Here is a 27,930-nt window from a genome sequence, read left to right on the forward strand (position 1 = left end):
ATCGGAAGACTTGTTTATTATGCAGAAACCAAACAAATGTAATTAAATACAAACTGGTTTGGGGCAATTTGTGCATTATAAAATGCCAATGTTCATCAGGCCAACAACTAGGTAACATTTTTTTCTTTTCATTGAACAAATACATTAAATAGATATTGTGTTATAAACCCATCCTTAACTCCCACATCATAGGTAACTAACTTCACTGAGGCTCTTTTTATTTGTACATATAACTATGAATTGACAAGCTTATCCCTTACAAACTATCCAAGTTTCAGTTCTGAGTGCCTAAAGGCCCCTGAGGTCAGTTGCTCTCCTTCTGCCGAACTACTTTATCTCTGTTTAACTCTAGCTGCAAGCATGCAACTCCACATTCCAGGCACTTCTCAAAAATGGGGTGCAGTGGGTTCTACATAAAAGCATTAAAGCAAAGTTAACCAATCTCTTTATGCCTAAGTTTCTAGGTCTACCAACCTTATCGGGACAACGCGGGAGTTAATATGGAGGGCTGTGTTTCACACCCACTTTGAAAGCATGGCATTCTCTGTTTCTAAAGAATTGTAAACTTTCATGTGTTACATTACAGAAATCTGAACGGAGAGGATTAACCAAATACCATTTGGACTTAAAAGCAGCTTGAGGCCGGGCGCAGTGGCTCATGCCTGTAATCCCAGCACTTTGGGAGGCCGAGACGGGCGGATCACGAGGTCAGGAGATGGAGACTATCCCGGCTAACACGGTGAAACCCCATCTCTACTAAAAATACAAAAAAATTAGCCGGCGTGGTGGCGGGCGCCTGTAGTCCCAGCTACTCGGGAGGCTGAGGCAGGAAAATGGCGTGAACCCGGGAGGCGGAGCCCAGATCGCGCCACTGCACTCCAGCCTAGGCGACAGAGCAAGACTCTGTCTCAAAAAAAAAAAAAAAAAAAGCAGCTTGAAACCTTTTCCAGCCACTCTCCCAGAGTGATGGACATGCAGAAATCTGTATTCCAGCCTCAATTCAAGACAGCCTTCTAGCTGCAGTCCCATTTTCAACATTTCATCAGTCAAAATCCTTTCATTTAAAAAATACTTCAGTGCCTTAGTCTTCTCACTACAACAAAACCACACAGCTGTCGCATGGTTGAAAAAAGAACTCGAACATCTAGGAGCTCCCTGCTTTGTGGGCAAATTTAAATCGCAAGCAGCAAGAGATAAGGAAAGGCCAGGTATTTCTCGAAGCTAAGTTTCTCCTAATTAGTAATCTGGGTGTCTAAGAAAAACTTTAGATACAAGAAGGGTTGACACTTTTCTCAGGAGACTCTTCTGGGAGAGATGATGAACCGAACGCCAAGGACTTAGCAGGGACGAGCGACGTCAACAGATGTCCCTCCAAACTCCGACACTAGCCGGCCGCGCCCAAGCGAGTTCCCACCCCCGACCCCACCCACCGCGGGCGCAGGGGTCGGTCACTCGCAGTGTCAAAGAGGCCCACGTCCTCCTAAATTTCCGGCCCTCCCAAAACTTCCGTCTTCCCTAGGTCCAACGGGGTGGACCCAAGGCCCAGGGGCGTCCCCGGAAGTGACGCAGGACGCGCCCTCCATTTTGTGGAGCGCCAGAGCTGCTAAGTGCGTCAGTTGTGGAGAGGCGTAGACGAGTTAAGTCCTGGTCTGCGTGGAGGTCGACGACTCCGTCGCAGACTACGGACCTGTCTGGGTCTCAGCCGCCAAAGACCCCGTCCGGTAGGTGAGTGGCTCACTTTGAGGGCAAGCCTTCTCGGATCGAGGCTTCTTCATGGCCGCTCAGATCGTGAGCGGCCGGGGCTGCTCTCTTTGCGGAGGATGGCGTCTAATGAGCGCAGTTGATTCGAGGTGGGCGCTGGGGCACGTCTCCCTTTTGGCATACTGTTTGAGGGGTACTGAGGTGGAAGGGCGGTCACTGTTAGGGTCGTTTTTACACAGCGGTTGTGCGCCCCTTCCTGCCAGTCTTAATGTCTTCATCTCCTGGACACGTAGAGTAGTGGGCTGGGATCTCCCTGATTTTCCTGGCGATGCGGCTGGGCCTTTTGTAGGGCTGCCGCAGTGACCCGCCAGAACGGTGTTGCTGGGAGGAGGAGGGAAAAGGGAATTTGGCACGCGCAGCTGTGCTGCCGCTGATTCCACCGCCGCCATTTTGTGGCCGCAGAGCGCCCGCCCGCTGCTGTTGGCGCAGGCGCGGTCGAGGCGTCGCGAGATTCCGGCTTCCACCCGCTGTGACGCGCCCGCGAGGCCGCCATTGGGCTGGCTTTGCGGAGGGCGAGGGCGGCTCCGCCCGCACTTCTCGGCCTTTCCTAACTGCGGCAGATGGGAGGGGGCCGGAGAGCCCGGAGAGTGTGCGGCTGCGCAGTTGGAGAGGTGGCAGTGGGCGTTGCGGTTGCTGCGGTCTGGGCCCAGTAGCGGACCGTGTTGGGAGGGAGCTGGGTTTTAATTTTGTCTGCAAGTAACCTGGCCTCATTAGAGGCACTCTTGACAATCTCGTTCATAACATCACTGGGTAAACATTTTATGCCGTTGATGTTTTTGATTCTTTAATCAGGCGTTTCTCCGTGGCAGTCATTGCTATTATCTCGATTGAATTACTTTCTAATAGGAAGTACTAGCCGGACATCATGAGTGGCTGTCGAGTATTCATCGGGAGACTAAATCCAGCGGCCAGGGAGAAGGACGTGGAAAGATTCTTCAAGGGATATGGACGGATAAGAGATATTGATCTGAAAAGAGGCTTTGGTTTTGTGGTAAGTATTTAGAACTGGGTGAATTATCTGCTAAGTAGGTAGGGTTTTGATAAGCAGTTGTTTTCGATCTTGAGTCCGGGTAGAATATTTGCCTTCAGAAAATGTTACTCAGCCTTATGTCTGAATTTTATTGAGGCTGAAAACAACTTTAACTTGCCGGCTCACTGGAACCCACTCCCAGTGGCTCCTTGATTAGGTTTGACTGTATGGCAGTGTCGTTAAGATACTCTTCCCGTTCTGTCTCCTGATTTCAGTGCTCTTAATGTGTTGTAGAATACTCTTCTAAAGCCAGTGTTAAGAGTCTTATGCTTACATTTTAGGAATTTGAGGATCCGAGGGATGCAGATGATGCTGTGTATGAGCTTGATGGAAAAGAACTCTGTAGTGAAAGGTGAGACTCCTGTGTAACTAGATAACCCTGGGACATGGAGCAGACCGGGTCTGCTGGAATATTTTTCTAAGTAGATTTATGTAGCTTAAGTGTGTAACGGAGATTTTTCTTTCCTTTTTGTAGGGTTACTATTGAACATGCTAGGGCTCGGTCACGAGGTGGAAGAGGTAGAGGACGATACTCTGACCGTTTTAGTAGTCGCAGACCTCGAAATGATAGACGGTATGTGAAGGGTGGATGGCTGCATTGAACAATTATTGTAGGGGTAGCAGTTAAGGTTCAGGAGTCATTAGCAGTGATGATTCCGGGTCCTGCCGTATAATCTGTTCTTCTATTCCCACGTTAGCCCATTGTTCTTGATGAATCTATATGAGTCACAGAACACAAATCTATTGACGGAAGTCATTAGAATGGCTTGTCATATCTGATGGCTTGAACTTGCCCACAGTTGAACACAAGTGCTGTCATTGCATTTCTTCCATTGTGAATACGAATTTTCTTCCTCAGAAATGCTCCACCTGTAAGAACAGAAAATCGTCTTATAGTTGAGAATTTATCCTCAAGAGTCAGCTGGCAGGTTTGTTGAAATACAGTTTTGAGTTATTTTGATGTGGCTTTTTAAAAAAGTTAATGGGTAGCTAATGTTTTATTGTTTTATTAAAAGTAGTTTTATCTTAAATTAATGGATTTAATGGAATTGTAATTTTAAACATTTAATTAAATGTAATTTGGGGGATATTTTGAACTTTAATATTAGTGATCAAATGTAAATGTTTTGAGGATATTTTTCTTGTTTTTTAAAATCAATTTTTAACCAAATATTAAACCCTTTATTTGCCAGCCTGTCTGTGTCGTTGGCCTTATGACGAGGAGTGCCTGTGGGTTATCCTAATCGTTGTCTTGGTCACTCTTGGTTGGGCCTGGTTGACTTTGCCAGTCAGCTCCTACAGTGATCAGTTGGCCACCTCTAGATCTGTGTTTGCCGGTCTAGACGTTATCGGTGCACTTCCTTGAAGTGCCAGGTTGCAGCGATCCCAGAGCGTTGATAACGTGATCTGATCCCTAAGTTGAGACCTGTCTTCCTGTAACGCTTCCGAATAAGAGGTCCGGTCGAAAAGAGTTGAAAGATACGAAATTAGGTGGTCGTTGGAATCCTGATCGCAGTAAAGTGGTCCTTGGTAACTGCTCGAGTAGAACATGTCTGCATCCGCCAATAGTCTGCTAATAGGGAGGGCTGTGCGATTAAAGGCTTCCATCGATTGGGTAGTGTCCTTCAAGTGGGTGGCGAAGAGCCAGTCGGGCATATGTCATGAAGGTTTCTCCGACCGATTAATGGTTTGCTGCTTGACTAGCCTAGGGAAATAATAATAAAGGTAAAGTAAACTTTTTTAATGACATATGGGGCACAAAATAACTGGTGTCTTGTAAATGTTCTGTTTTTTTTTAATAAAACTTCTCTACTTTAGTCTTTACTTTAAAAATATGTACTGTTTCTTTTTTGTTGTTTTTGTTTGTTTTTTTTTCTTTTGTACTGAGCTCAGCATAGACTAATACTACCTTAATGTTAAAATATGAATTTCTTTTAGCATTTTGCTTAAAAGCAATATGCTATTTGCTTATTCCGTGCCCTGACATAGATAATTTTTGAATTCTGATAGAATACAAGTGTGGTAAATGCCATGTTTGTACTTTATCTAACATCTTCTCTTTCAGTAGTCTTGTTTTTTTTATATCATGTGATTGTTTGTGTGTCTCCTTTCCTCTTCTTTGCTTAACACAATTATCTTGTGTTAAGGATCTCAAAGATTTCATGAGACAAGCTGGGGAAGTAACGTTTGCGGATGCACACCGACCTAAATTAAATGAAGGGTATGTACTGGAAACTGTGAAAGTCTTTAAAAATATCCTGAAAATTTTACTGTGAACTTAGTTTTGAGGACTTAAAATTTGAATATGTTAGAATGCAGAGATTCTCCAGGGACAATTTTGCTGCTTCCCGCCTCTCCCCACACCTTTGGCAGTGTCTGGAGACAAGTTTGGTTGTCACAACTGGTTGAGAGAGGATGCTGTTGGCATGTAGTCAGTAGGGGCTAGGCATCTCCTGCTAAGCATCCCACGGTGCATAGGGCCTCAACAATGAATTGGCTCAAAGTATAACAGTGCCAAAACCTTGCTCTTTTAATGCTGTGTTATCCAGAAATAAGACTGAATAGTAGCAATAGCAGAAGTGAACATAGAAATGACTTACCTAGACTGCTGTGTGCAATGTGTGAGACTACAGGATGTATATACTTTAAAAGTGGCTTTTTTCCATTTTAGGGTGGTTGAGTTTGCCTCTTATGGTGACTTAAAGAATGCTATTGAAAAACTTTCTGGAAAGGAAATAAATGGGAGAAAAATAAAATTAATTGAAGGCAGCAAAAGGCACAGGTATTTCTAATTTTTTAAAGTCAAAAGTTGTATTTAATGGGTTTGTTGTAGAGTCTATCTAGGCTGATTTCTTTTCATTTTTCATAGTAGGTCAAGAAGCAGGTCTCGATCCCGGACCAGAAGTTCTTCTAGGTCTCGTAGCCGATCCCGTTCCCGTAGTCGCAAATCTTACAGCCGGTCAAGGAGCAGGAGCAGGAGCCGGAGCCGGAGCAAGTCCCGTTCTGTTAGTAGGTCTCCCGTGCCTGAGAAGAGCCAGAAACGTGGTTCTTCAAGTAGATCTAAGTCTCCAGCATCTGTGGATCGCCAGAGGTCCCGGTCCCGATCAAGGTCCAGATCAGTTGACAGTGGCAATTAAACTGTAAATAACTTGCCCTGGGGGCCTTTTTTTAAAAAACAAAAACCACAAAAATTCCCAAACCATACTTGCTAAAAATTCTGGTAAGTATGTGCTTTTCTGTGGGGGTGGGATTTGGAAGGGGGGTTGGGTTGGGCTGGATATCTTTGTAGATGTGGACCACCAAGGGGTTGTTGAAAACTAATTGTATTAAATGTCTTTTGATAAGCCTTCTGCTCACATTTTTGTGAATGTCTGAAGTATATAGTTTGTGTATATTGACAGAGCTCTTTTATAACTAAAGCAAATTTAATTTTTTTGTACTAGAAAAAAATTTGAACATTTTAGTTCCTGGTTATAAAAATATGTTAATTTAGAATTAGTTTAATGCCTCAGTTAAACTAATTAATAGCTTTGGACACTTAAAAGAGCTCTAAATTTGCTTGTACATAAAGGCTTAATTTGTTTTCCTTGTTAGGGTCAAGGGTGTCCTCCACTCTTTAACAGCTGCAGGACAGGCACATTAAAGCAGCTGTTTGTTATTGATAATAAAATACTATAAAACTACTTTTTGTCTGTTTGTCTAAAGAAGTCCTATGCTGATTACTTCTCATCGTTATACAGTAGATTTAAAACACAGAACACATCCAGAATCCTGGAGTTGGTTACGGTCTCTTTTTAAAAATAATATTTTTGACGTCTCCAGGCTAGTCAAAAGATACAGAAATAAGTGAATGCTAAAATCACAATTGTTGAGTTTTCTTTGTGTCCGTGGCCCCCCTATCCCCCCAAGTTTTTCCTTTATCTCCTGATTTTATTGGCATCGGGTTACTTAAGCTTCCAGAGCCAAGAGGAGGATAGGGTGGGAAGCAGTGTTTCTTGCCTACCTTAAAAGATTATGACAGGTTTTTTTGTTTTGTTTTTGAGATGGAGTTTTGCTCTTCTTGCCCAGGCTGGAGTGCAATGGCGCGATCTTGGCTCACTGCAACCTCTGCCTCAAGCGATTCTCCTGCCTCGGCCTCCCAGGTAGCAGAGATTACAGGCATGTGCCACCACGCCCAGCTGATTTTTATTTTTAGTAGAGATGGGTTTCACCATGTTGGCCAGGCTGGTTTTGAACTCCTAACCTCAGGTGATCCATCTGCCTGGCCTCCCAAAGTGCTGGGATTACAGGCATGACCCACTAGGCCCGGCCTTGTTTTTTTTTTTTTTTTGAGGCAGGATCTTGTTCTGTTGTCTAGGCTGGAATGTAGTGGTGTGTGATCACTGTGCACTGCAGCCTTAATTAACCTCCTGGGCTTAGACAATTGTCCCGCTTCTGCCTCCTGAGTAGTTAGGACTACAGGTGTGCACCACTGTGTGTGGCTAATTTTTTATTTTTCTAGAGACAGGGTCTTGCTATGTTGCCCATACTGGTCTTGAACTGGACTCAAGTGATTCTCCTAACTTGGCCTCCCAAAGTGCTGGGATTATAGGTGTGAACCACTTTATCCAGTTGTGATGCAGTTTTGGTGATCAGATAACGTGAATGCTTAAGGGGCTTTGACATGCTATTATTTGTCTTGAGATAATGTATGGGATAGTACATGTTTAAGGGAAACAATAGTGCAAAATGCCTAAGGTCCCATATCCACATTAACCTTAGACTTCTATATGTGATCTTTCAAGCCCTGTCTTTGATGTGTAGAAAATGAGCTTTGTTAATACAGGAGTCTCAAGACACTTAGATATATTCTTAGTTCTGTGGGGGCTAGACTACATAAATACTGGGAACCAGTGAATAACGTCTATATAGCATCTGATGGTAATAGCCAGGCACTGTTTAAGTGCCGTTATCTCTGTGTTGACTGAATCTAATACCATCATTTTACTGGTGGGAATTCAGGAATTCTTCAAAGAACAGGGATGTATTGGTATTAAAATCCAGGAAGTCTGATTCCTAAGACCCCCACACCACACTGTCTCTGTTGACATAAAAGATTTTTGCCCCTAGCCTTTCAGGGATTTGGAAGAAGGCAGAATTAGAAGCACTAGAAAAATACAGTTTTTAGCTTCCCAAAAGCATGTGGATTGGGAAGTGGGAATCTCCATTTGGGAGAATTGAAAGGTTTTTGGTATCCTTAATTTTTGAAAGGCCACTCCCCGGCTGTTTCTAAGACTAGAACAGGCCACGGAAGCTTAAAGCTGCTAATTGCAATAAGAGGCTGAGTTTAGGAGTTGGTATACCTGTTGAATTAGTTGAGGGAAGTAGGTTTATTTTAATAAATGGTGAAATCTAGATTTTCTTAGTGTCTCTGAAGGTAGTACTTAGACTGAAGTTGCCATCAAAAGCAACTTTTCACCCTTGGGCTTCTAAAACATGCTCCTCAGTGCTGTATGGTAGTATGTTGATGTTTTTTCCCTCTACCCCTAGACAATCAGACAAACTTTTTTTTTTTTTGAGTTGGAGTCTTGCTGTGTTGCCCAGTTTGGGCAATCTTGGGTCACTGCAGCCTCTGCCTCCCGGGTAGCTGGGATTACAGGTGCCCATCCCCATGCTTAGCTATTTTTTTTTTTGTATTTTTAGTACAGACGGGGTTTTACCCTGTTAGCCAGGCTGGTCTCGAACTCCTGACTTCAAGTGATACACCCAGCTCAACCTCCCAAAGTGCTTGGTTTACAGGCGTGAGCCACTCTGCCAGTCTTTTTTTTTTTTCTTTTTTTTTTCTTGGGATAGAGTCTTGCTTGGTCACCCAGGCTGGAGTGCAGTGGTGTCGTCTTGACTCACTGCAACCTCCACTTCCAGGCTCAAGTGATCCTCATGTCTCAGCCTCCCAGTAGCTGGAATGTCCCACCACCATGTCTGGCTGATTTTTGTATTTTTATTAGAGACGAGGTTTGACCATGTTGGCCAAGCTGGTCTCGAACTCCTGACTTCAAATGATCTATCTGCCTGCCTTGGCCTCCCAAAGTGTTGGGATTGCAGGTGGCCACTGTGCCCAGCCAAGACTTAAGCTACTTTTAATCTTAGAGGTGTTAGGGAGTACAATAAATTCCTTCTTTTGAAAAAATGGCAGGGAGATAACGATTATGTCTCAAAAAGGGACTCAAAACCAGGCTTGAGATACCATGAGGATTGTGGAATTAATCCTAAGGAAAGGTTTAGGACCTGCCTTTGTAGGGCATGGTTTAACCTTTGTTTTCTATGTTTATATTCGTTTCATCTTTATTCCTTGCTTTTTTTTTTTTTTAGACGGGGTCTTTCTCTGTTGCTAGGCTGGATGGAGCGCAGTGGTGCTATCTCGGCTCACTGCAGCCTCTGCCTCTGGGGTTCAAGCGATCTCCTGCCTCAGCCTCCCGAGTAGCTGGGACTACAGGTGTGTGCCACCATGCCTGGCTAATTTTTGTATTTTTAGTAGAGATGGGGTTTCACCATATTGGCCAGGGTGGTCTCAAATCACTTGACCTCATGATCCACCCGACTCGGCCTCCCAAAATGCTGGGATTACAGGTGTGAACTACTGCGTCCGGCCATCTTTATTCCTTTCTAAGGACGTTTGAGGCCAACCCTGTCTTCCTCAAAAGCTAAACAAATGTGTTCTTACGTAACGTGTATGTAACCAAGTCTCCTAGCAGATGATGATGGTTAGATAATAGAGAAAACAATTTGAACAGGTAGGTATATATGGATATAATCAGTAAAAATGATAGGTGGTAGCCTTGTCAAAAATCTGCGTTTTTTAAGAGGATGTTAGTGACCCAAATCTGTTTTTCTCGTTTTGGTGTTGGGAGTATTTGTTAGTCCTGCACATTTGCAAACTGATGTCCGAAAACTATATTGTCTTGGTTTCGTTTGTACCTGACCATACAAAATGATAAAAATCCCAAGTAACTAAGCATGATTGACTTTTTGTAAGTGTTAATATTAGTTGTTAATCATTTACTTGATCTTTATTTGCATATGATATGCAAAATGTTTAAATTTTATTAGAGACAATTTGAAATTTGTGAATTCTAGGTATTTGAACGTTTTTCTTAGAATTGGGAAACCACTCATTTTGGCAGTAGTTTGCTGTACCCAGTTTTGGGGGCGCCTTGTGTTAAAACCAAATACCTACTGAACTTAAAAAAGAGGTTATTAGGTAACATTGTGTTAATGTATATGTTTGTTTCCTGGTTTTTCCTTGTCAGAGTTTTTCTCCTTTACTAATGTGATGCATTCACCCAGTTTTTTCATTTCATTAGCTATTTTTTGAGTTTGTTTTGCCTAATTGCACCTTACTGTGTTCACTTTTGCAAACTTGATGTAAAATTTGACTTTTCGGGAGCATCATCCCAATAATCTCAAAACGGAAGGAATAGGATCTGAACTTTTTAGGTTAGAACTTCTGAAGTCTAATTCTACAGCACTTTTGAGCATTTATTTCTTTTTTGGGTCACAAAACTTGGAATGGGATTTGGGTATTTGAGTAATGGGTTAAACATATATATTGATTAGTTCTGGAATTGAGTGACTTTAAGATGCTTATCAGACACTTCTGGAGATCCCAGCAAGAGGCAGATTCGGTTTCTGGTTTCATAGAGTTTACAGTCACTGAACAAGTCTTTAAAATAAGTAGCAAATTCTAAGTTGGGGATAGGTGAGGCTTCTTGGGTAGACACCCTGTCTGTGTTCCCGGCCAAGACTTGATGATTCTGATAGATGTACTGGAAATGCTGGAGAAAGACTCAGGCAAGATAGGTATTTTTGCTGCTCTCTCTAGTTTACCACACTGGCTTTCAGAATTGCTTTGGGACCAGAATCCAGGCCACCAAGGGAAGGGCTAGGCTGTGCAAGGGGAGCAGTCCTCCCCTTTGTAGGTGCCATTTCCCAGAGCTCCTGGAATTGTTTCTTCAGTTGTGGCAGCTGTGTAGATCATTTTTGTTTTACCTGTAAAGTTAAAAAAGGTTATAGGTGTAGAAAGAGAACAAGAGGAGTGAACAATGAAGCTTGTTTAATCTGGAAAGTACAAAAATGCCAGCTCAGCCCTAGGGTGTGCTAAGTGTATATTTTCCATCTCTGTCGTCTCTCCCATGGTTTACTCTTTAAACTCACTTTCCCCTTAGTCTCCCTAATGGTAGTACTAGTAGTAAAAGTCCTAATGAATTAGACTATTGTGTCTTCATCATCACTTCACTTCTAACTTCTTTGTTATACAGTAAAACAACAGGAGATGAGTTTATGTATGCAAGGATTGTGTTGCATTCAGGGAATGAGGAGGCAGGCAGGAAAGATCTTTGAGAAAGTCTAACCAAGAGAGTTTCCAGTTCTTCCCTCCAACCCCCAATTGTTCTACCTCTTCTTGTCTGCGGTGTAGGCGGTGATGCAAATTTGAAGATAGCTTTGATTCGTGCACCTTTCTATACAGATGGGAGAGTTCTCTATATAGAGTTGTTCTCCCATCAGGTGCAGGAATCAAAAGTATAAAAACTTGACAGATTCCTCCCCCTGAGAATAGCTTCTTGGGGCCATTAGGTCCAAAGAAATACGTTGCTTTGATTTAGTGTTTCCACTGGGGTCTTCTGAGATACATTGTGAGGAAAGTTCTTTTCAAGTCTTGAGAGCTAAAGATCCATAGAGTATTGTCCTTTGAGGTCACTCCAGGTCTTTCTGGTACTAAAACCTCAAATCTGGGAACTTGGTTGGTCTAGAAACTTCTGTGCACTTTTTGTAAGAGGGCAGCAAATCTCTTGCATTCCTCTCAGATAAGAATCAGACTAGATTCTTTGTCACAACTCTACTGTAGCTTTGAACCAAAGCTTCTAAAATGGTTCTAGAGTATGGTCAGCCTGTACTTGTTTTGTGTTGGCTGCTTGGCAACCTAATTACATCTTAGCTAATTGCAAAGGGAGAGAGAATCGGCATTTGCTAGTATATTGTAACAAATTCCAATAGGGAAAGTTGTATATTTCTCCTAGGGTGTAAATCATAATCCCTAGGGTCTAGAAAGGTTTTGAAGGGGACTTCAGTTCATGGACATGAAGGGACAGTTGAAGGATTTGGGTAAGTACTTAGGAAGAATATACTAATGTTTAGAGTTATAATGAAATGTGTTATAAAGTGGGTTTGAATGTCCTGTTTTTTTGTTTTTTTTTTAAATTGGTGTTAAAGTGCACTTTGAGGAAGGCACTCTGGTCTCTGGTCTGTCTTGAGGTTCAATTTTATTTTGAAAGGTGGTGCTCTGAGCATTTTAGAGAAGAGATGCTATGTTAATTCCATAGTGATCAGAGTAAAGTATAAATCATATTAAGTTTATTGTGGAGGTAGTTACTGTTTAACAACCTTATGCTTAAGTTTCCTTTACTGCGTAACTAGAGTTGAGGAATCTTTTTTTTTTTTTTCTTTATTCTGGGTTATATTAGGCTTCATTGCTTTCATATGTTTTTCCTCATATGGAGGTGCCAGTGGTGCTGTGGCTCTGATCTGGTTCCAGGAAATGAGAACCTAGTCCTGAGAAATGGAAACTTCCCCAACTCTTGCGAGTAGACGCCTTTCACACAACTAATAACCTCAGTTGTCCAAGGCAGTTCTGTCCTATGATGTCTCCTCACTGAGATAAAGCAGCCCAAATTGCTTCAGTTTTATGAGGTAAACTGCATCCACAGTTTCATTCTCCCAGCTAGAAGGAAGAAATGAAGTGCAGTTGATGGAAGTAGCCTTGGATCTTTAAAACTTCTTGGATGCTTCTTGGGGCTACCTGGTTCTTAGTGACTTGATAAGAGTTAAAAGCCCTGTCCAAAAAGTCCCTGCTAGAAACTTGCTTGTTGGCAGGCTCAGGTCTAATATTGGAGCAGAACTTGAAGTGGGGATAATTTCAGTACTCACCCTTGGGAGTCTTGAATTTCTCATAGCACCAAAACATGGCAATGAGGAGAAGCCCTTCTCCAAGCTGGAAAATCATGTAGAGGAGGGGAAAGAAGAAGAGTGGTCCAATGACTTCAGGTGGAAAGGCCACATTGAGGATGGTGGAACAGAGTTGGACATTTTGGCATCCGGTCTCCATGCTGACAGTGCGTCTGCACCTGTGTCGGTGAAGAAAACTCCACATATACTCAGAAGGAACTGGAGGGAGCAACTTTGTCCCAGTGCTGCTACCAAAGAGTTTGTCAGCAGATGGAATCTAGACCCTGGACAGGGGTACTTTGCTGTTGCTGTTGGTGTTTGGATGCCTTTGGTGTCTGGATTTTTAACCCATTCAATACCTTCCCTCAAGTTTTTTGAAGTCTAAAGTCTCTTGTCCAGTTAGTGCATCTGAACATATTGCCAGGAAAATGTCTTGCCGAGATTTCAGGTTCCTAGCTTCTTATTCTTTTCCTGGAAGACTAGGACAAGAATGAAGCCCATGGGACAGTGGGACCTAAAATAATACCCATCTCCAGGCATGCAGTGGCTCACGTGTGTAATCCTAGCACTTTGGAAGGCTGAGGCAGGCGGATCACTTGAGCTCATTAGTTCAAAACTAGCCTGGGCAACATGGTAAAACCCTGTCTCTAGAAAAGATAAATCAGCTGGTCATGGTGGCTTGTGCCTGTAGTCCCAGTTACTTGGGGGGCTGAGGCAGGAGGATCAGTTAAGCCCTGGAGGTTGAGGCTGCAGTGAGCTGAGAATGTGCTACTCCCCTCCAGCCTGGGCAACAGAGTGAGACCCTTTCTTAAAAAAAAAAAAAAAAACAAAACCTACCGTCCATTGAGGCAGAAGAGAGCAGAGAGAACATAACCCAGCAGAAAGCCAATAAAAGGCATCAGGGAGGAGGTGGCAATCAAGAGTGGTGTCATGGCAAACATGATGCTCTTCCCCACATTGATGGCAGAGAGAACTGTGACGGCCACACTGCACAAGAGAATGATGATCATCCCTCCCTGGGAATGAAGACAAGAAGAAAAGGCAATTAGAAGAGTTGGGGATAGAGAGGAACAGAGGTGGGGAAGCACAGGTAGAAATTGGAGGTGGGAAACATTGCAATAAAACACTGGAAGTAGAAAGGAATATGAAAGACCTTTATCTTCTTTTTGGATTCCTTTCTTTAAATTTTTTTGAAATTATTAATATTAGAGACAGGGTCTTACTATATTGCCCAGGCTGGTCTTACTCCCGGACTCTAGCGGTCCTGCTGCCTTGGCCTCCCAAAGTGCTGGGATTACAGGTGTGAGCCACTGCACCCAGCCCATCTTTTTAGATTTCTTATCAGTAGCTAGGAAGCTTGGGGACAGCTGATTAACACTTTGATTATTACAAACTCAGCCAAGCACAGTTTCTGCTTTTGACACATCTCTGGATAGCAGACTTTTAGTGAAGTGTTACGTGAGGCTATTCAGGACTCCTGCAAAATGGATATTATAAAAGTTTAAAAGTCAGTATTTTTGGAACTTACATACACATTCCTACAATACTGTCATTGTTTCACATACTTTGAAACTCATGAGAACTTGTCATACATATTCGTCTCAAATACCTTGATTACAGGTAGGGATTTTATCCATTTTAGGATCAATTTGACTTCTGGAAATTGCCAAGAGTCATTAAAACACAGCTGGTAAACAAGGTGGATGATCAAGCCCGGAAATACGGTTTTAAACCCAAAATGATGTCTAATAATAAGGGGACAAACCTACTTTCTTGAGTGACCTGCAAATTGAATATGAAGGAGGTTCCCAAAAGAACTTTCATAAATATCTTGGGTGATAACATCATTGGAAACTATGCAGGTCTACTCTGAATGAAATTATAGGGTTTTTCATTGTGCAACATAGGATGCAACCTTTCAAAGTGCATGTGCACTCCATGCACTTTGTACTTCCCAGTGTGCATTTTAGAGAATTGCGTGCTCCAAAATGATAAACAGGTATGTGTAAATTTAAGACTGTCCCTTTTATCTCCTGAGTAAAGAAATACTTAACAAACTTTTCTCAAACTTATCATGTTATTTTGTAATAGTTATATGTGTTGTTCACTTTTTGGTTCATTCACATGTGTTGCATTTTATATTTCCTAGTAACATTTTAAAAAAGTAGTAAAATATGTATAGCAAAGTTTGCCATTTTAATCACTTTTGAGTGTACAGTTCAGTGGCATTAAGTACATTCATAATGTCCGAACGACATTTTAGCATATTGCTCAAATTTCAGCTGCACAGCTTTATGTTTCTAATACTTGTTGCAACTGATGTGATCATATAAAACATCACCTATACCAATTAGTGGTCCTATCCCAGCATAGGAAGGACTTTCACACATCTTTTGAATAACCATGTGCTTCAAGTTTTATTAAAAGACTTATTAGCTAGTGAACTTCTCAGTTTACCTTTGCATTTTTAGTTGATCTCCCCTTTTGGATTTCTGTCTTTCGAATTTGTCCTTTACCCAACAGTCAAATAGTTTTTAATCTCCATCAAGAGTGTAGTGGATAATGTAGGAGACATTGAGTTACAGGAATTGTCCACGAATCCAGAAGCCCTCTTCTTCTGTATAGGCATTCACTCTTTTTCTCTCACTCATGTTCTCTGACTCTTGGGGACTGCACAGTTGTGGTTATGAACACAGACTGATATGATCCAGGTGGGAAAGCTGGCTCTGCTAGTCTCCAGGTTTGTAAGCTTTGGGGAGTCACTCAACCTGAGTGAGGTTGACAGCATAGGACCTGGCATATAAGAACCGCTCACTAAACTGTAACTCCTATTATTACTCAAAGGGGAGGAATTGACATTCTAGAGGTTCCTGTCACTCTCACTGCTGCCATCTCTGGAAATTTATCCTGTCCACAACCCTTGTCTCTTGCTGAGACAAGTGGCCCTGGGTAGTTGCTTCTCCATAGGCTACCATGTTTCGTGCCACCTGACTTCATTGCCCTGCTCACAACTGGTATGAGTGCTCATTCATGGGCAGCCAGTCCATTGGCTTACACATGAGATGACATGTCCACACACTACCCACAAAGGTGACCTGGACAGGCTGGTGAGTGGTAGAAATAATCAGATTCTCTGATTTAGGAAGTTTGCAGGATTACAGAGAGGGAAGCAATAGCAGGGACAAGTGTCAAAACACACAGAGGTCTGGGAGCAATAGAAGCCACAAGTTGGCAGAAGTTATAAGACAAAGGGGAGTTAGGGGTCAGTTCATCAGTAGCAGCAGGTGTGGGAAATGCATGAGTAGAGTGTTGAGTCAATGAAATGGTGGTATCCTTATTAAAGAATGGTGGATGGCTTATGGTGAAAGTGGCTCATGGACCATGTCATTCTCAGATTCATCACCCTTCTAGCCACATAGCCTTTGGATAAACCCTTGCATGGGTAAGTTAAAAATTACTTGAATTGCCTTTCAAAATGAGCATTCCTGAAATTGTATCTTGGTATATCTAAATGTGACCTTCCACCAGCGAATGCAGCTGGTTGAACGCGGTGTGAGCAGATACCTGCTGCCAGAGCTAGTTATTGAAAGTTGGGTTATTTTGATTTGCAAGGTCCAAGGAGGGTTATGTGTGCATAAGAGGCTAGGACAGTCATTTGTTCGTTTTCCAGTTTGGCACTCACTATATTATTTATGGGACAGGGTGACGAAGGATGAGCACAGGCCTCGAAGAGCCATAGAAGCAAGGAAACCTCAGCCTTTGCAGCTTGACCCACATGTTCGTCTCTGCATCGTCACAGGAGTGATTCCAGTTTTGGAATATAGGAAGATCAGTGTAGCTGTTGACTTTGTGTTTGTTTAACCCTGGAGGTTTAGCCAGGGGCAAAATGGGTCCAGGGCATGCCTGGGTTTTTTAGATCACTTTTTATGTAGTCCCTTATTACTAGTCTCGGTCTTTCCAGCCAAGGTATTTCTTAGCCCTTTTAATGTTCTCTGGCTTCATTTTGACTTCATTTCCTCTGTGGCATTGAGTAGTGAATGTGCAACACAACAGGAACAGACTGGTTGAGATAATCCTGGCTCCGCCAAGTAACTTTTCTGGGCCTCAGTTACTCTATCTGCAAATTGGGAATAAGGCAGGAGACTGAACTTCATCTTAAAGGCTTCTCTAGCTTTAAGATCTGAGATTCTCGGCCAGGTGTGGTGGCTCACGCCTGTAATCCCAGCACTTTGGGACGCCAAGGCGGGCAGATCACAAGGTCAGGAGATCAAGACCATCCTGGCTAACACGGTGAAACCCCACCTTTACTAAAAAATAAAAAAATTGGCCGGGTATGGTGGCGGGCGCCTGTAGTCCCAGCTACTTGGGAGGCTGAGGCAGGAGAATGGCGTGAACTCGGGAGGTGGAGCTTGCAGTGAGCTGAGGTCGTGCCACTGCACTCCAACCTGGGCGACAGAGTGAGACGCCGTCTCAAAAAAAAAAAAAAAAAGGTCTTGAGACTCTACTTTATGCAACCTCAGAGAAACACTTTTAAAGCTACTCTGAGGTAGAAAGGAGACATGTTCTCACATCAGTTGTCATTAGCACTATGACTTGGTATTCTGGTTCCCAGTTTTCCCACCTATAAAATGGGGGAGGGCAGAGTAGCATTAAATGATAGTAGTGGTCACTTCACATTTTAATATTCTTTATATTTTACATGCATTTCTTTAAGATCATTTGTGGGTGTATAGGATTTTTAAAAAAGCAATTTTATGCACCCCACAAACTATCTTAAAGAAATGAAATGATGCACACAAACATGTTTCTCTGTGTACGCTGTTTTTCTGCTGGTGTGTGGAAGAGCAGCAGACAGGACTTGCCCTTCATTCCTTTATTTATTCTCAGGCATTAGCTATGGGGGCACTGTGATAGGTGCTGTGGATTCAGTGTTAAGACATAGCCTTATGGTCTTGCTTCTTGAAATGAGTGGGGAATAAAAATGAACAGATATTCTTAATGCAGTGTAATAATTGCTACAGGGGTTAGCTGGAGTGTTGGGAGCTATGGGAATGAATAGGACAAGCATCTTACTCAGGCTTAGGAGGTTAAGGAAGGCTTCCTGGGGGAGGCGCTATTTGTGTTGAGACTTAAAGGATGAGTGGGAGTGATCCAGTGAAAGATGGTGAGTGGGGTGAGAATTGGGAAGAAGAGTGTTCCAGGTGAAGAGAAGGGCACGTGCAAAGAGAAAAGAGCTGAGACTGGTGAGGTCAGTTGAGACCAAATCAAGAAGTGCCACATTAAGGAGTTTAAACTCTATCCTAGGGGGAAGGAGTCAATGAGAGGCTTTAAGCAGTGGAGTGACATGATAGAATTTGTACTTTACATCTTCACCCTCAGGTTAAAACTGGGTGAGGAGGTTGGATGAGAAGGCCATTTGAGTTGTCTAGTGAGAGGTAAGGATGGAGAGGAATGAATGGATTCCAGCAACAGAAAGTGGAATCGACAGTCATTGATTAGATGGGTGTGAGTGGTGAGGGAGAAGGGAACATTGAGAATGACTTCCAGTTTCTGGTTGGGGCAACTGGGCACACACAGTGCCACTGACTGAGATAACCACACGGGGAGGAGATGACTTTAATTTAACATATATTGAGTTTTAAATGCCCGAGGTATATTCAGATAGAAAGATCTGGTAGATAATAAATGGATTCTGGAGTGAGAGTAGAGTTGATGTCTGATGATGCTGTTCTGGAAGTCTCAGCTTGCAGATGGTAATTGCAGACCTGAGAGGGACCAGATCCTGGGCTAGGAGAGGTCTGGTGAGAAAGGCAGAAAGCTTGGTCTGAATGCAGAGAAGTGCCTTTGACCAGAGGAACTCATAAGGGAGTCTGAAGGTCATGAGAGGTAGGAGGAAAGCAGCAGAGCTTAGAGTCACTAAAGCTGACAGAGAAGGCTTTTGAGGAGGAGGCAGTGGTCAATTATGTCCAATGCTGCTAGAAGGTCAAGGAAGGATTGAGAAATGACCATTGGATTTGGCAAAGAAAGTGGAGCAGGTGGTTATCAAGATGCTGGGTGGATGGGAGACCAAGGAGAGAAGAGAGGGATTCAAATAATGGAAATGAATTGCTGAGGGCCTGGTCACTCATGAGAGAACTCTGGCAGTGTCATGGGGGAAATGGAAGGTGTTTGAGAGGAAACAATTGACAGAGAGAGAGAGGAGTGAGGGGGACTGTTCCTGAAGCCTGGCTAGGAAGGAGAGCAAAGGGAGGTATTAGGTGGAATGGGAGATGGATTCCACAAAAAATCCCCCTGAGAGATACTTCTTGTTTTGTATTTTGAAGATAGGAGATATGTGAGTTCGTATCAAAGCTGATTGTGAAGAACCAATACAGAGATGTTTTAGAAATGAGAGAGAGAGGGGAGGCTGCTGGGCCAGGGGCATAATCAATAAAAGGAGGTCTCTGAGTACAAGGGTAGAGAGAATGATGCAATCCAGGGCTGAGATGGGGTGACTGGCCACAGAAAGGAGGAGGGATGATGCCTTCATGTCCTCCAGCAGGCGGGAAGGGGAAGCTGTGGCCATGGCACTGGGACAGGGCAAGGGCAAAAACTACTCTTGAGACAATGGTAGTGTGAAAATAAAACCCCCCTGAAAACTGGACTCTTGGCTTCTTTGTTCCAGGCCCAAAGCTGCTGCCAAACTTTGGGGTTCTCAGCAGCACGCATTGCAGACCAGGCCAGAGGCATTGATCCAGGGGCAGAGACGGTACAGGATGTCAGGAGGTCAAGTCCTTCCTGAGGACCAGGATGACCCCCTGGCCCTGGGGGATGAATAGTGAGCCAACGGGGAGGCTGGCAGGGACCAAACTCCAATGTTGGAAATGTTGGTGGAGAGACCATAGCTGCACTCCAGGAGTTCTGCACACAAAGAAGTGGCATGATACCCTGTCTGTGACCACAGTGCTTCTCAAAACCTTTGTGGCCTTAATTCACTCCGCTTCCCACCCCATCCCTCTCCTGAAATGCTGGGAATGGGTACACTACCTGTCCTCATCTAGCTTCTTGCCACATCAGCCAAATTTGCCCTTGGTGCCGGCTGAACTCCTCTATTCAGGCTTCTCCTCAGGTTTACCTAAATACCTCAAGCCCTTCCTTTTTAAGAAGGCTCCTTGACCACTCCAGCCCTCACTGTTCCCATCTCCTTGCCTTCTGCAAATACTTGCGTGTACACTGGAATTGGATCTTGTTTCTCTCGTGTGTTACTTCATTTTCTTTCTTTTTTTTTTTTTCATTTTAGAGATGGAGTCTTGCTCTGTGGCCCAGGCTGGAGTGCAGTGGCACGATCTCAGCTCACTGCAATCCCCACCTCCCTGGTTCAAGCGATTCTGCTGCCTCAGCCTCCTGAGTAGCTGGGATTACAGGCACTTGCTACCATGCCTGGCTAATTTTTTTTTTTTTTTAATATTTTTAATAGAGACGGGGTTTTGCCATGTTGGTCAGGCTGGTCTCAAACTTCTGACCTCAAGTGATCCACCTGCCTCAACTTCCCAAAGTGTTGGGATTATAGGTGTGAGCCACCGCTCCAGCCTCATGTGTTACTTCACTTTCTGCAGACATCAAACTCTGGTGACAGTGAATCCTCAGCGTGCGTAGCATAAAACTTAGCATCTAGTAGGAGCATATATATGTTTATTATTAATATAATGATTATACCTTATAATTGTATGTGGTGTTTTTACTCTTTTGCCCTAATTTGTCAAGCCCCCCAGCTTCTTACCTTGATGACATAGCGCATGTATTGTGGCCGTTTGGATTTGAGGACGATCCCTATGGTGCAAGGAATGAGAACCAGGACCAGTGATATCACGATGCCTCTATAGGGCACCTTGTCCTTCAGGTCCCCATCATAGATCCCCCTGGAGTAGATATACAGGAGGAGAGGCATCATGCCAAGGGCACAGAAGGTGGAGCAGGTGGTCATCACAATGCTGGTGGGAGACATGGGAAGAGGGGAGAGAGAGAGCCCATAAATAGACTATTTTGTTGAGTGCCTGCTAAGTGCCACTGTGCTAAGTGCTTGACATATGTGGCTTCAGTTCCTTTTCCCCATATCATTAGGCAGTAAGTATTACTAACTTCGCTGACAGGGAAGCTGGGGACTAGAAGAGTTGTGTCCTGCTCAAAATCGCACAAGGTAGTAAGTGGCCAAGGCAGGATTTGAACTTAGGCTAGTTCATCTGCTTCAATCCCTGTGTGCTTCATTGTGGAAGGAGCCATTCTGATCTCCTTCTCTGTAATACAACCTTTTTTGCATCGAGCACCTCCCCCATGCCAAGCCCATTTTGTAGAAAGCTGTGTGATTCCATTACTCTGGTCATTTTAGCCCATTGGACTGTGGAATGGCACCTGACCCACAGTTACTAAATATCTGGTTTAGAGCCTAGGGAATGGCTGGTTGTAGTGGCTTTGTCTAGCGGAGACAGTAACAATTAGCTATATCAGCACATTTTACCTCGTGGGGAGTCTGAGTGTGAGACACAGTGACAGGACACTTGGTCTTTGGGGATGGGTGGCATGGGAGTGATGGTCAGGCAGAAGTCAAAAACCCTACTAGAAAAATCAATAAACAGATACCATTATTAAAAGGACTGTAAAGGAAATAGTGAAGCAGTAAGAAACAGAATAATTGAAGGGCCATAATGGTGGGGTAGTAGAGAAGGCAGTAATAGATACCCGGGTTGAGTAAGTGGCAAGATAACCTGGTCAGATTTGCTTTGCATCTTGGATAGTATTCCAGTCCCCAACTCTGGTGATCTCATGTTCTTTACTTTCTGGTTCCTCTTGATATTATTTAAAATAAATTATGACACTCAGAGCTAGAATAATATATCCTTCCAGCTCTAATATGTATCCTACTTGTCCAATTTCCTTTTCCATTTGGAATCTTATATATGTTAGTCCCAGGACCCTGTCTAGGGAGAGGCCCTCCAGAAAGGTCAACTGAGAAGGAAGCTGATAGGGCATCTCCTTAGATTTATGGACATTTACATGAACAATATATGGCTCTGACTTTTATTCCAGTGGGAAGGTGGTTGGGAGGTGAGGGCTTGGCAAGACCCTAGGAAAACCACACTCAGTGTGTCCGTCCTCCTCCCCACAGCCCTGCCCTCCATCTACACTTCTTTCATTATTTCCATAAAGATGGAATATGGCTTAAATATGCATGAAGAGCAGCCTATATCAAAGGTTCCAGAGCGTAGCCATCAAGAACAATAGGTAGACATGTCATAAGGATAAGAGCTGTTAGAGGTGAAAAGAGTCCCTCAAAGAAAATTGTGAACTAGATAATAGGAACTCCCCCACCCCAGTGAACACTTAAATATACACTTGAGCTTGTAAGAAATTAACACTCAATTTATTTTAAGTGTGGCATAGTGGCTCATGCCTATAATCCCAGCATTTTGGGAGGCCGAGGAGAGAGGATTGCTTGAAGCCAGGAGTTTGAGACCAGCCTGGGCAACAAAGTAACACCCCTGTCTCTACACACAAACAAATGAACAAACAAACCAAAAACCACACACACAAAAATTAGCCAGGTGTGGTGGTGTGCACCAGTAGTCCCAGCTACTTGGGAGGCTGAGGCAGGAGGATGGCTTGAGCCCAGAAGATTGAGGTTACAGTGAGCTATGTTAGCGCCACTCCACTAAAAAAAAGGTGCCCACAGACAAGAAACAAATGCAAAGTAGTTAGTGGGGGAGCTCAAGCTGAAGCTTCATAGAGGGGTTCTGGAGGGGAGTGGGGTGTTAATCTTGGCACTGTGGAGGCTTTAATGCCCAAGGAAGGGACCAGAATTGAGGTATTAGACCTGGGATGGGAGGAGCATTGAAACTGAGCAACCAATAATAAAAGGATCATGGGATGCGGGGAGGGGAACTTTCTAATTATATCATCAATCAAATATGAAATCATGGTGGAAACAGTATTTAGAACATAAAAATAATAAAATACATATTTAAAAAACATGGAGAGGGGACTTTGGATTAGGCAGTGGTTTCTTAGATAAGACAACTAAAGCACAAACAGCCAAAGAAACAGGCAAATCAGACTTTATTAATATTAAAAACTTGTGATTCAAAGGACAGCATCAAGAAAGTGAAAAGCCAACAAGAGAATGGGAGAAAATATTTGCAAGTCATATCTGATAAGGGTCTAGTATTCAGAATATATATGAAGAACTCTTTTTTTTTTTTTTTTTTTAAGATGGAGTCTTGTCTGTCGCCCAGGTTGGAGTGCAGTGGCGCAGTCTCGGCTCACTGCAAGCTTCGCCTCCTGGGTTCACGCCATTCTTCTGCCTCAGCCTCCCGAGTAGCTGGGACTACAGGAGCCCGCCACCACGCCTGGCTAATTTTTTTTGTATTTTTAGTAGAGATGGGGTTTCACCGTGTTAGCCAGGATAGTCTCGATCTCCTGACCTCGTGATCTGCCTGCCTCGGCCTCTCAAAGTGCTGGGATTACAGGCGTGAGCCACCGTGCCCGGCCGATATATGAAGAACTCTTATAATGCAATAATAAAGCAAGTAAAAAATGGGCCAAGGATTTGAATGAGATATTTTCCCAAAGAAGATATACAAATGGCTAATGAGCACATGAAAAGATGCTCAACATCATTACTTACTAGGAAAATGCAAATCAAAACCACAGTGAGACACCACTTTACTAGCATGGCTATAATTAAAAAGACGGACAATAACAAGTGTTGGAGGGTATATGGAAAATTAGGAATCCTCATACACTGCTGGTGGGAAGTAAAATGGTACTTTGGAAAATAGTTGGGCAGTTTCTAAAAAATTTAAACACAGGGTCACCATATAACCCAGCAATTCTACTCTTAGGTGTATATTCCAAGGGAACAGAAAGCATGTTCACACAAAAACTTGCCTATGAGCTTCCATAGACATTATTCATACTAGGGAACAAGTAGAAACAACCCATATGTCCATCAGCTGAATGAATGGATGAGCAAAATGTATTATATCCATACAATGGGATATTATTCAGTTACAAAAACAAATGAAGTATTGTGACATGCTATCACATGAATGAACCTTGAAAATATGCTAAGTGAAAGAAGTATAGATACAAAAGATCACATATTGAATGCTTCCATTTATGTGAAATCCATAGAGACAGAAAAGAGATTAGTGGTTGTCAGGGGTTGAAGGGGGAGAGAGAAATGGGGACTCCTGCTAAATGGGATGGAGTTCCTTTTTGGGGTATTGAAAATGTTCTGAAATTAGATAATGGTGATAGGTTCACAGGCTTGGAAATATGCTAAAAACCAAGGCATTGTACAATTTAAAGAATGAATTTTATGGTATGTGAATTATATCTCAATAAATAGTAATTAAAAACCATGCGGGGAGCAAATAAAGCAATTATTAAAGGGCAATTTATAGCCTAACATATTTATATTGAAAAAGAAGAAAGATTAAAAATTAATGAGTTAAGCACCTTACTTAAGAGGTTAGAAAGAGAAAAACAAAACAAACCCAATAAAAAGAAAAGGAAGAAATTTCTTAAGTTTTGTAAATTGTTAGAATCAGTAAAACCAAAAGTAGGGTTTTTTTTTTTGGTTTTTCTTTTTTTTTTTTAAAGGCCAATTAAATAGACACCTCTGGCAAGACCAGGGAAAAGAGAGATGGCACAAATTGATGAGGTTAGTATGAAAAAGGGAACATAACTACAGAGAAAATGAAGATTTTAAAAAGTCATAAACTAAGGACATTTTTATACTTTCATTTTTAACTTAAATGGACAATTTCATGGGAAATATAACCTACAAAACCAAGTCAATATGAAGCCGAAAACCTGATTCAACTTAGAATCATTTAAGACATTTAATAAGCAGTTCAAAACCTATCTTCTAGAACCCCACATGATTTATACTGTATTACGGTAGTATTCTATTAAACATGCAAAGTGCAGATTGTTGCAATATTATGCAAATCTGTCCAGATAATATAAAAAGGGGAAACATGCCCTAATTTATCGTATAGGGTTAATATGATCTTGGAACGAAAGCTGGAGAATGATATTATGAGAAAAGAAAATTGGGGGCCACTCTTATTTGTGAACATAGAAGCAAAAATAATAAAATATTAGCAAATAAATCAAGCAATGTTTTAAAAAAGTAATAAAATGAACAAGATGAGTAAGAATGATTTAACATTAGATAATCTATTAATAAATATTACTATATTATTAAAGAAATGGTATAATTTTGTAGATATAGAAAAGTCAACAAAATTTAATGTTCTTATATAATAAAAATTTAGTACACTAGCAACGGAATGAAAATTCCTTAACTTGAAATCTATTAGAAAAAGTATATTACACATTAAACTTAATGGTAAAAAGTTAGAGGAATTTTCTTTAACGAGGAATAAAGCAAAGATAGTAATTATTATTACCTCTTTTATAAATTATACTATATATAGGCCCTAGTAAGCACAGCAAAACAAGAAATAGAAAAAGTATAGGGATGGGAAAAGAAGAAATGAAACTTTCTTGTTTTGCCAATGATAGGATTGTCCACAGAGGAAATCTAAGTAATTTTCCATTATAACTGGTAAGTAAGAAAATGTATGAGGCTCTAAATACATTAGCATCAGTCAATCAATCAATTGGGTCTGATATACTAGAAACAAATATATATATATTTTAAAAGACACCATTTATGATATTCACAAAACTAGAAAATACTTACACATCTAAGAGACATGTAAGATCTTTATGAAAGAAATTACAAACCTTTATAGAAAGGTATTAAAAAAGGCCTAAGTAAAAGAAAAGCTATATCACATTCATAGATGGGAAGATTCAATATTACAAAGATGGTCTCTCAATTTATATATAAATGTAATGCACATTTAATAAAACTTCCAGATGTATAATTTTTTTTGTAGACTTGAAAGCTGATACTAAAACTCAAGTGAAAGAGTAAAAGGCTATGAATAGCTAACATGATTTTTTTTTTTTTTTTTTTTTGAGACAGAGTCTTGCTCTGTCGCCCAGGTTGGAGTGCAGTGGTGTGATCTCGGCTCACTGCAAGCTCTGCCTCCCGGGTTCACGCCATTCTTCTGCCTCAGCCTCCTGAGTAGCTGGGACTACAGGCGCCCACCACCATGCCCAGCTAATTTTTTGTATTTTTAGTAGAGACAGGGTTTCACCGTGTTAGCCAGAATGGTTTCGATCTCCTGACCTCGTGAGCTGCCTGCCTCGGCCTCCCAAAGTGCTCGGATTACAGGCGTGAGCCACTGTGCCCGGCCCATGATTTTCAAGAACAAGGTAGGGGGACTTAACTTTCAGATAACAAAACTTATAAAATTGTAATTAAGAAAGTGTGGAACTGGTACAAGGGTAGCCACATAGACCCGTAGAAGAGAAGAGAGATCCAGACACAAGCCCTGCATTTATGAGAGAGAGAGGTCATTACAAATACCTGGAGAAAAATTCACTCAGCGTGGCTTGGAATCTTCTATTTATATGGAAAAGATAAAATTAGTTCATGCCATACATAAAAATAAGTTCTACATTGATTGGAGCTCTCCATGTGAAAATCAAACATTTAAAACTTTTCAAAGAAAATACAGGGTAATATCTTTGTAACTTTGTAGACAGTCAAATTTTTTTTTTTTTTTTTTTTTTTTGAGACAGGGTCTTTCTCTGTCGCCCAGGCTGGAGTGCAGTGGCATGATTTTGGCTCACTGCAACCTCTGCCTCCTGGGTTCAACTGATTCTCATGCCTCAGCCTCCTGAGTAGCTGGGATTACAGGTGCACACCACCACGCCCAGCTAATTTTTTTGTATTTTTTAGTAGAGACGGGGTTTTGCCATGTTGGCCAGGCTTGTAGATAGTAAAGGATTTCTTAAAGAAACCCCTAAAAGACATAAACCACAAAGGAAAAATATTGGCAAATTTGACTAAATTAACATAAGCAATCTGTAAGACATTATCAAAGTGTAAAGACCAGCTCCAAACTGTGAATAGACTGTTGCAACATATATAAAACAATAACTTTACAAATTAATTTTCAAAACCCACCCAAACCACAATCCCATAGAAAAACAGGCAAAGGACCCAACGTTTCCAGAAGAGGACACATGAATGGCCAACACACATGTGAAAATGTGGTAGGCCTCCCATGAAATCAAATTTAAAACTACTGTGATCTGCTTCACATTTTTCATTTGGAAAAAATTAAAAAGTCTGACAATTCCAAATATAGATGAAGGCATGGAGAAACAGGGATCTTCAGACACTGCTAGGGAATGTGTGAAGTGAACAATGACCTTGGAGACCTGTTAAAGATGTGTGACTCCCACGACCCAGCAGTCCTGCTTCAATTACATATGCCCTCATATGTGGGCAGAGGGACTCACAGAAGCGAGACGTAAAATCCACATGAATCTTTGACAACAGGAGAATGGATAAATGCAAGCAAACTACACAGCAGTTCAGATACATGAGGTAGCTATTTTCTTTACATGCCTGTTTCTCAAAAAAAAAGCAAGCTGTTAGGTGATGTGGACAGTATAATACTGTTCGTACAAAATTAAAAGACGTAAATCCCACAGTCTATCTTGTTTATGAATATATACATATAAAATAGTTGGAAAGGGTCCATGGAAATGCTGGACACCAAATTCCCGGGGATGCTCCCTTTGACATGTGGTAGAGGGGAATGAGATTGGGAATAGGAATACAGGGGGTTTCAATGCTACTGTTGATCTCCTCTTAGGGAAAAGCCAAACACAACTTGTGTGTTTGTTCTGGTGTCCTAGAGCAGAGGACTCATGCTTGCTTTGGCTTGGTGTGTCAGGAGTTTTGGAGTTTGGACTTGGTGTGCCTTGTCAGCTTGGGTATGCAGGAGCCATGTTCCCTGATCCCCAGGTACTTCCTCCACTTGCACAGGTGCTGGGGTCAGGTCAGGGACATCCATCTCCTAGCCTGCTGGCATCTGTGACTGTTGTGATCCTTGGTTTACCCCAAGGGACAGGGACGGGCAATGACTTTTTCAGACTCTAGATTCCTGAGATTGTAGGCCTGGTTGCCTTTCAGGGGGAAAGGGGCACATTTGTTTTTTTATTTTTCCCTCCTGCTTAAGTTCTGAGAGCAC

The 27,930-nt window shown here is 42.2% G+C and overlaps 3 protein-coding genes across 19 annotated transcripts in view; 1 reads left to right on the forward strand and 2 right to left on the reverse strand.

The window, feature by feature from the left end:
• On the reverse strand, positions 1 to 2,183 carry LOC134738157 (uncharacterized). The gene has a single exon (XM_063651741.1). It carries the CDS (start codon positions 2,148 to 2,150, stop codon positions 1,782 to 1,784), a length of 369 nt encoding a protein of 122 aa, XP_063507811.1. The 5' UTR covers positions 2,151 to 2,183; the 3' UTR covers positions 1 to 1,781.
• SRSF5 (serine and arginine rich splicing factor 5) lies at positions 1,566 to 24,198 on the forward strand. 17 transcript variants are annotated; one of them, XR_010123743.1, is made up of 11 exons: positions 1,589 to 1,725; positions 2,608 to 2,752; positions 3,073 to 3,143; positions 3,267 to 3,365; positions 3,651 to 3,720; positions 4,939 to 5,012; positions 5,463 to 5,573; positions 5,661 to 6,011; positions 9,140 to 9,263; positions 19,434 to 19,586; positions 20,049 to 20,468. XR_010123743.1 is itself a non-coding variant. In XM_054447725.2 (8 exons), exons 2-8 carry the CDS (start codon positions 2,627 to 2,629, stop codon positions 5,926 to 5,928), a joined length of 819 nt encoding a protein of 272 aa, XP_054303700.1. In that variant the 5' UTR covers positions 1,566 to 1,850; positions 2,608 to 2,626; the 3' UTR covers positions 5,929 to 6,474. The 17 variants fall into 17 exon arrangements, 11 of the variants coding, with proteins under 11 accessions (XP_054303700.1, XP_054303701.1, XP_054303706.1 ...); XR_010123745.1 differs by lacking the exon at positions 19,434 to 19,586 and having other exon boundaries at positions 1,588 to 1,721; XR_008493585.2 differs by lacking the exons at positions 19,434 to 19,586; positions 20,049 to 20,468 and adding an exon at positions 23,012 to 24,151.
• The window catches only part of SLC10A1 (solute carrier family 10 member 1), a 22,805-nt gene continuing 5,584 nt past the window's right edge, over positions 10,710 to 27,930 (reverse strand). The window contains exons 2-5 of the mRNA XM_054447723.2: positions 20,529 to 20,739; positions 13,607 to 13,785; positions 12,752 to 12,948; positions 10,710 to 10,816 (exon numbers count right to left, since the gene is read on the reverse strand). Of these exons, the coding sequence (XP_054303698.1) occupies positions 10,710 to 10,816; positions 12,752 to 12,948; positions 13,607 to 13,785; positions 20,529 to 20,739 (694 nt within the window). The remainder of the gene's footprint in view (positions 10,817 to 12,751; positions 12,949 to 13,606; positions 13,786 to 20,528; positions 20,740 to 27,930) is intronic.

Source organism: Pongo pygmaeus, chromosome 15 (assembly GCF_028885625.2).
Source record: "Pongo pygmaeus isolate AG05252 chromosome 15, NHGRI_mPonPyg2-v2.0_pri, whole genome shotgun sequence".
NCBI classification, from domain to species: Eukaryota; Metazoa; Chordata; class Mammalia; order Primates; family Hominidae; genus Pongo; species Pongo pygmaeus.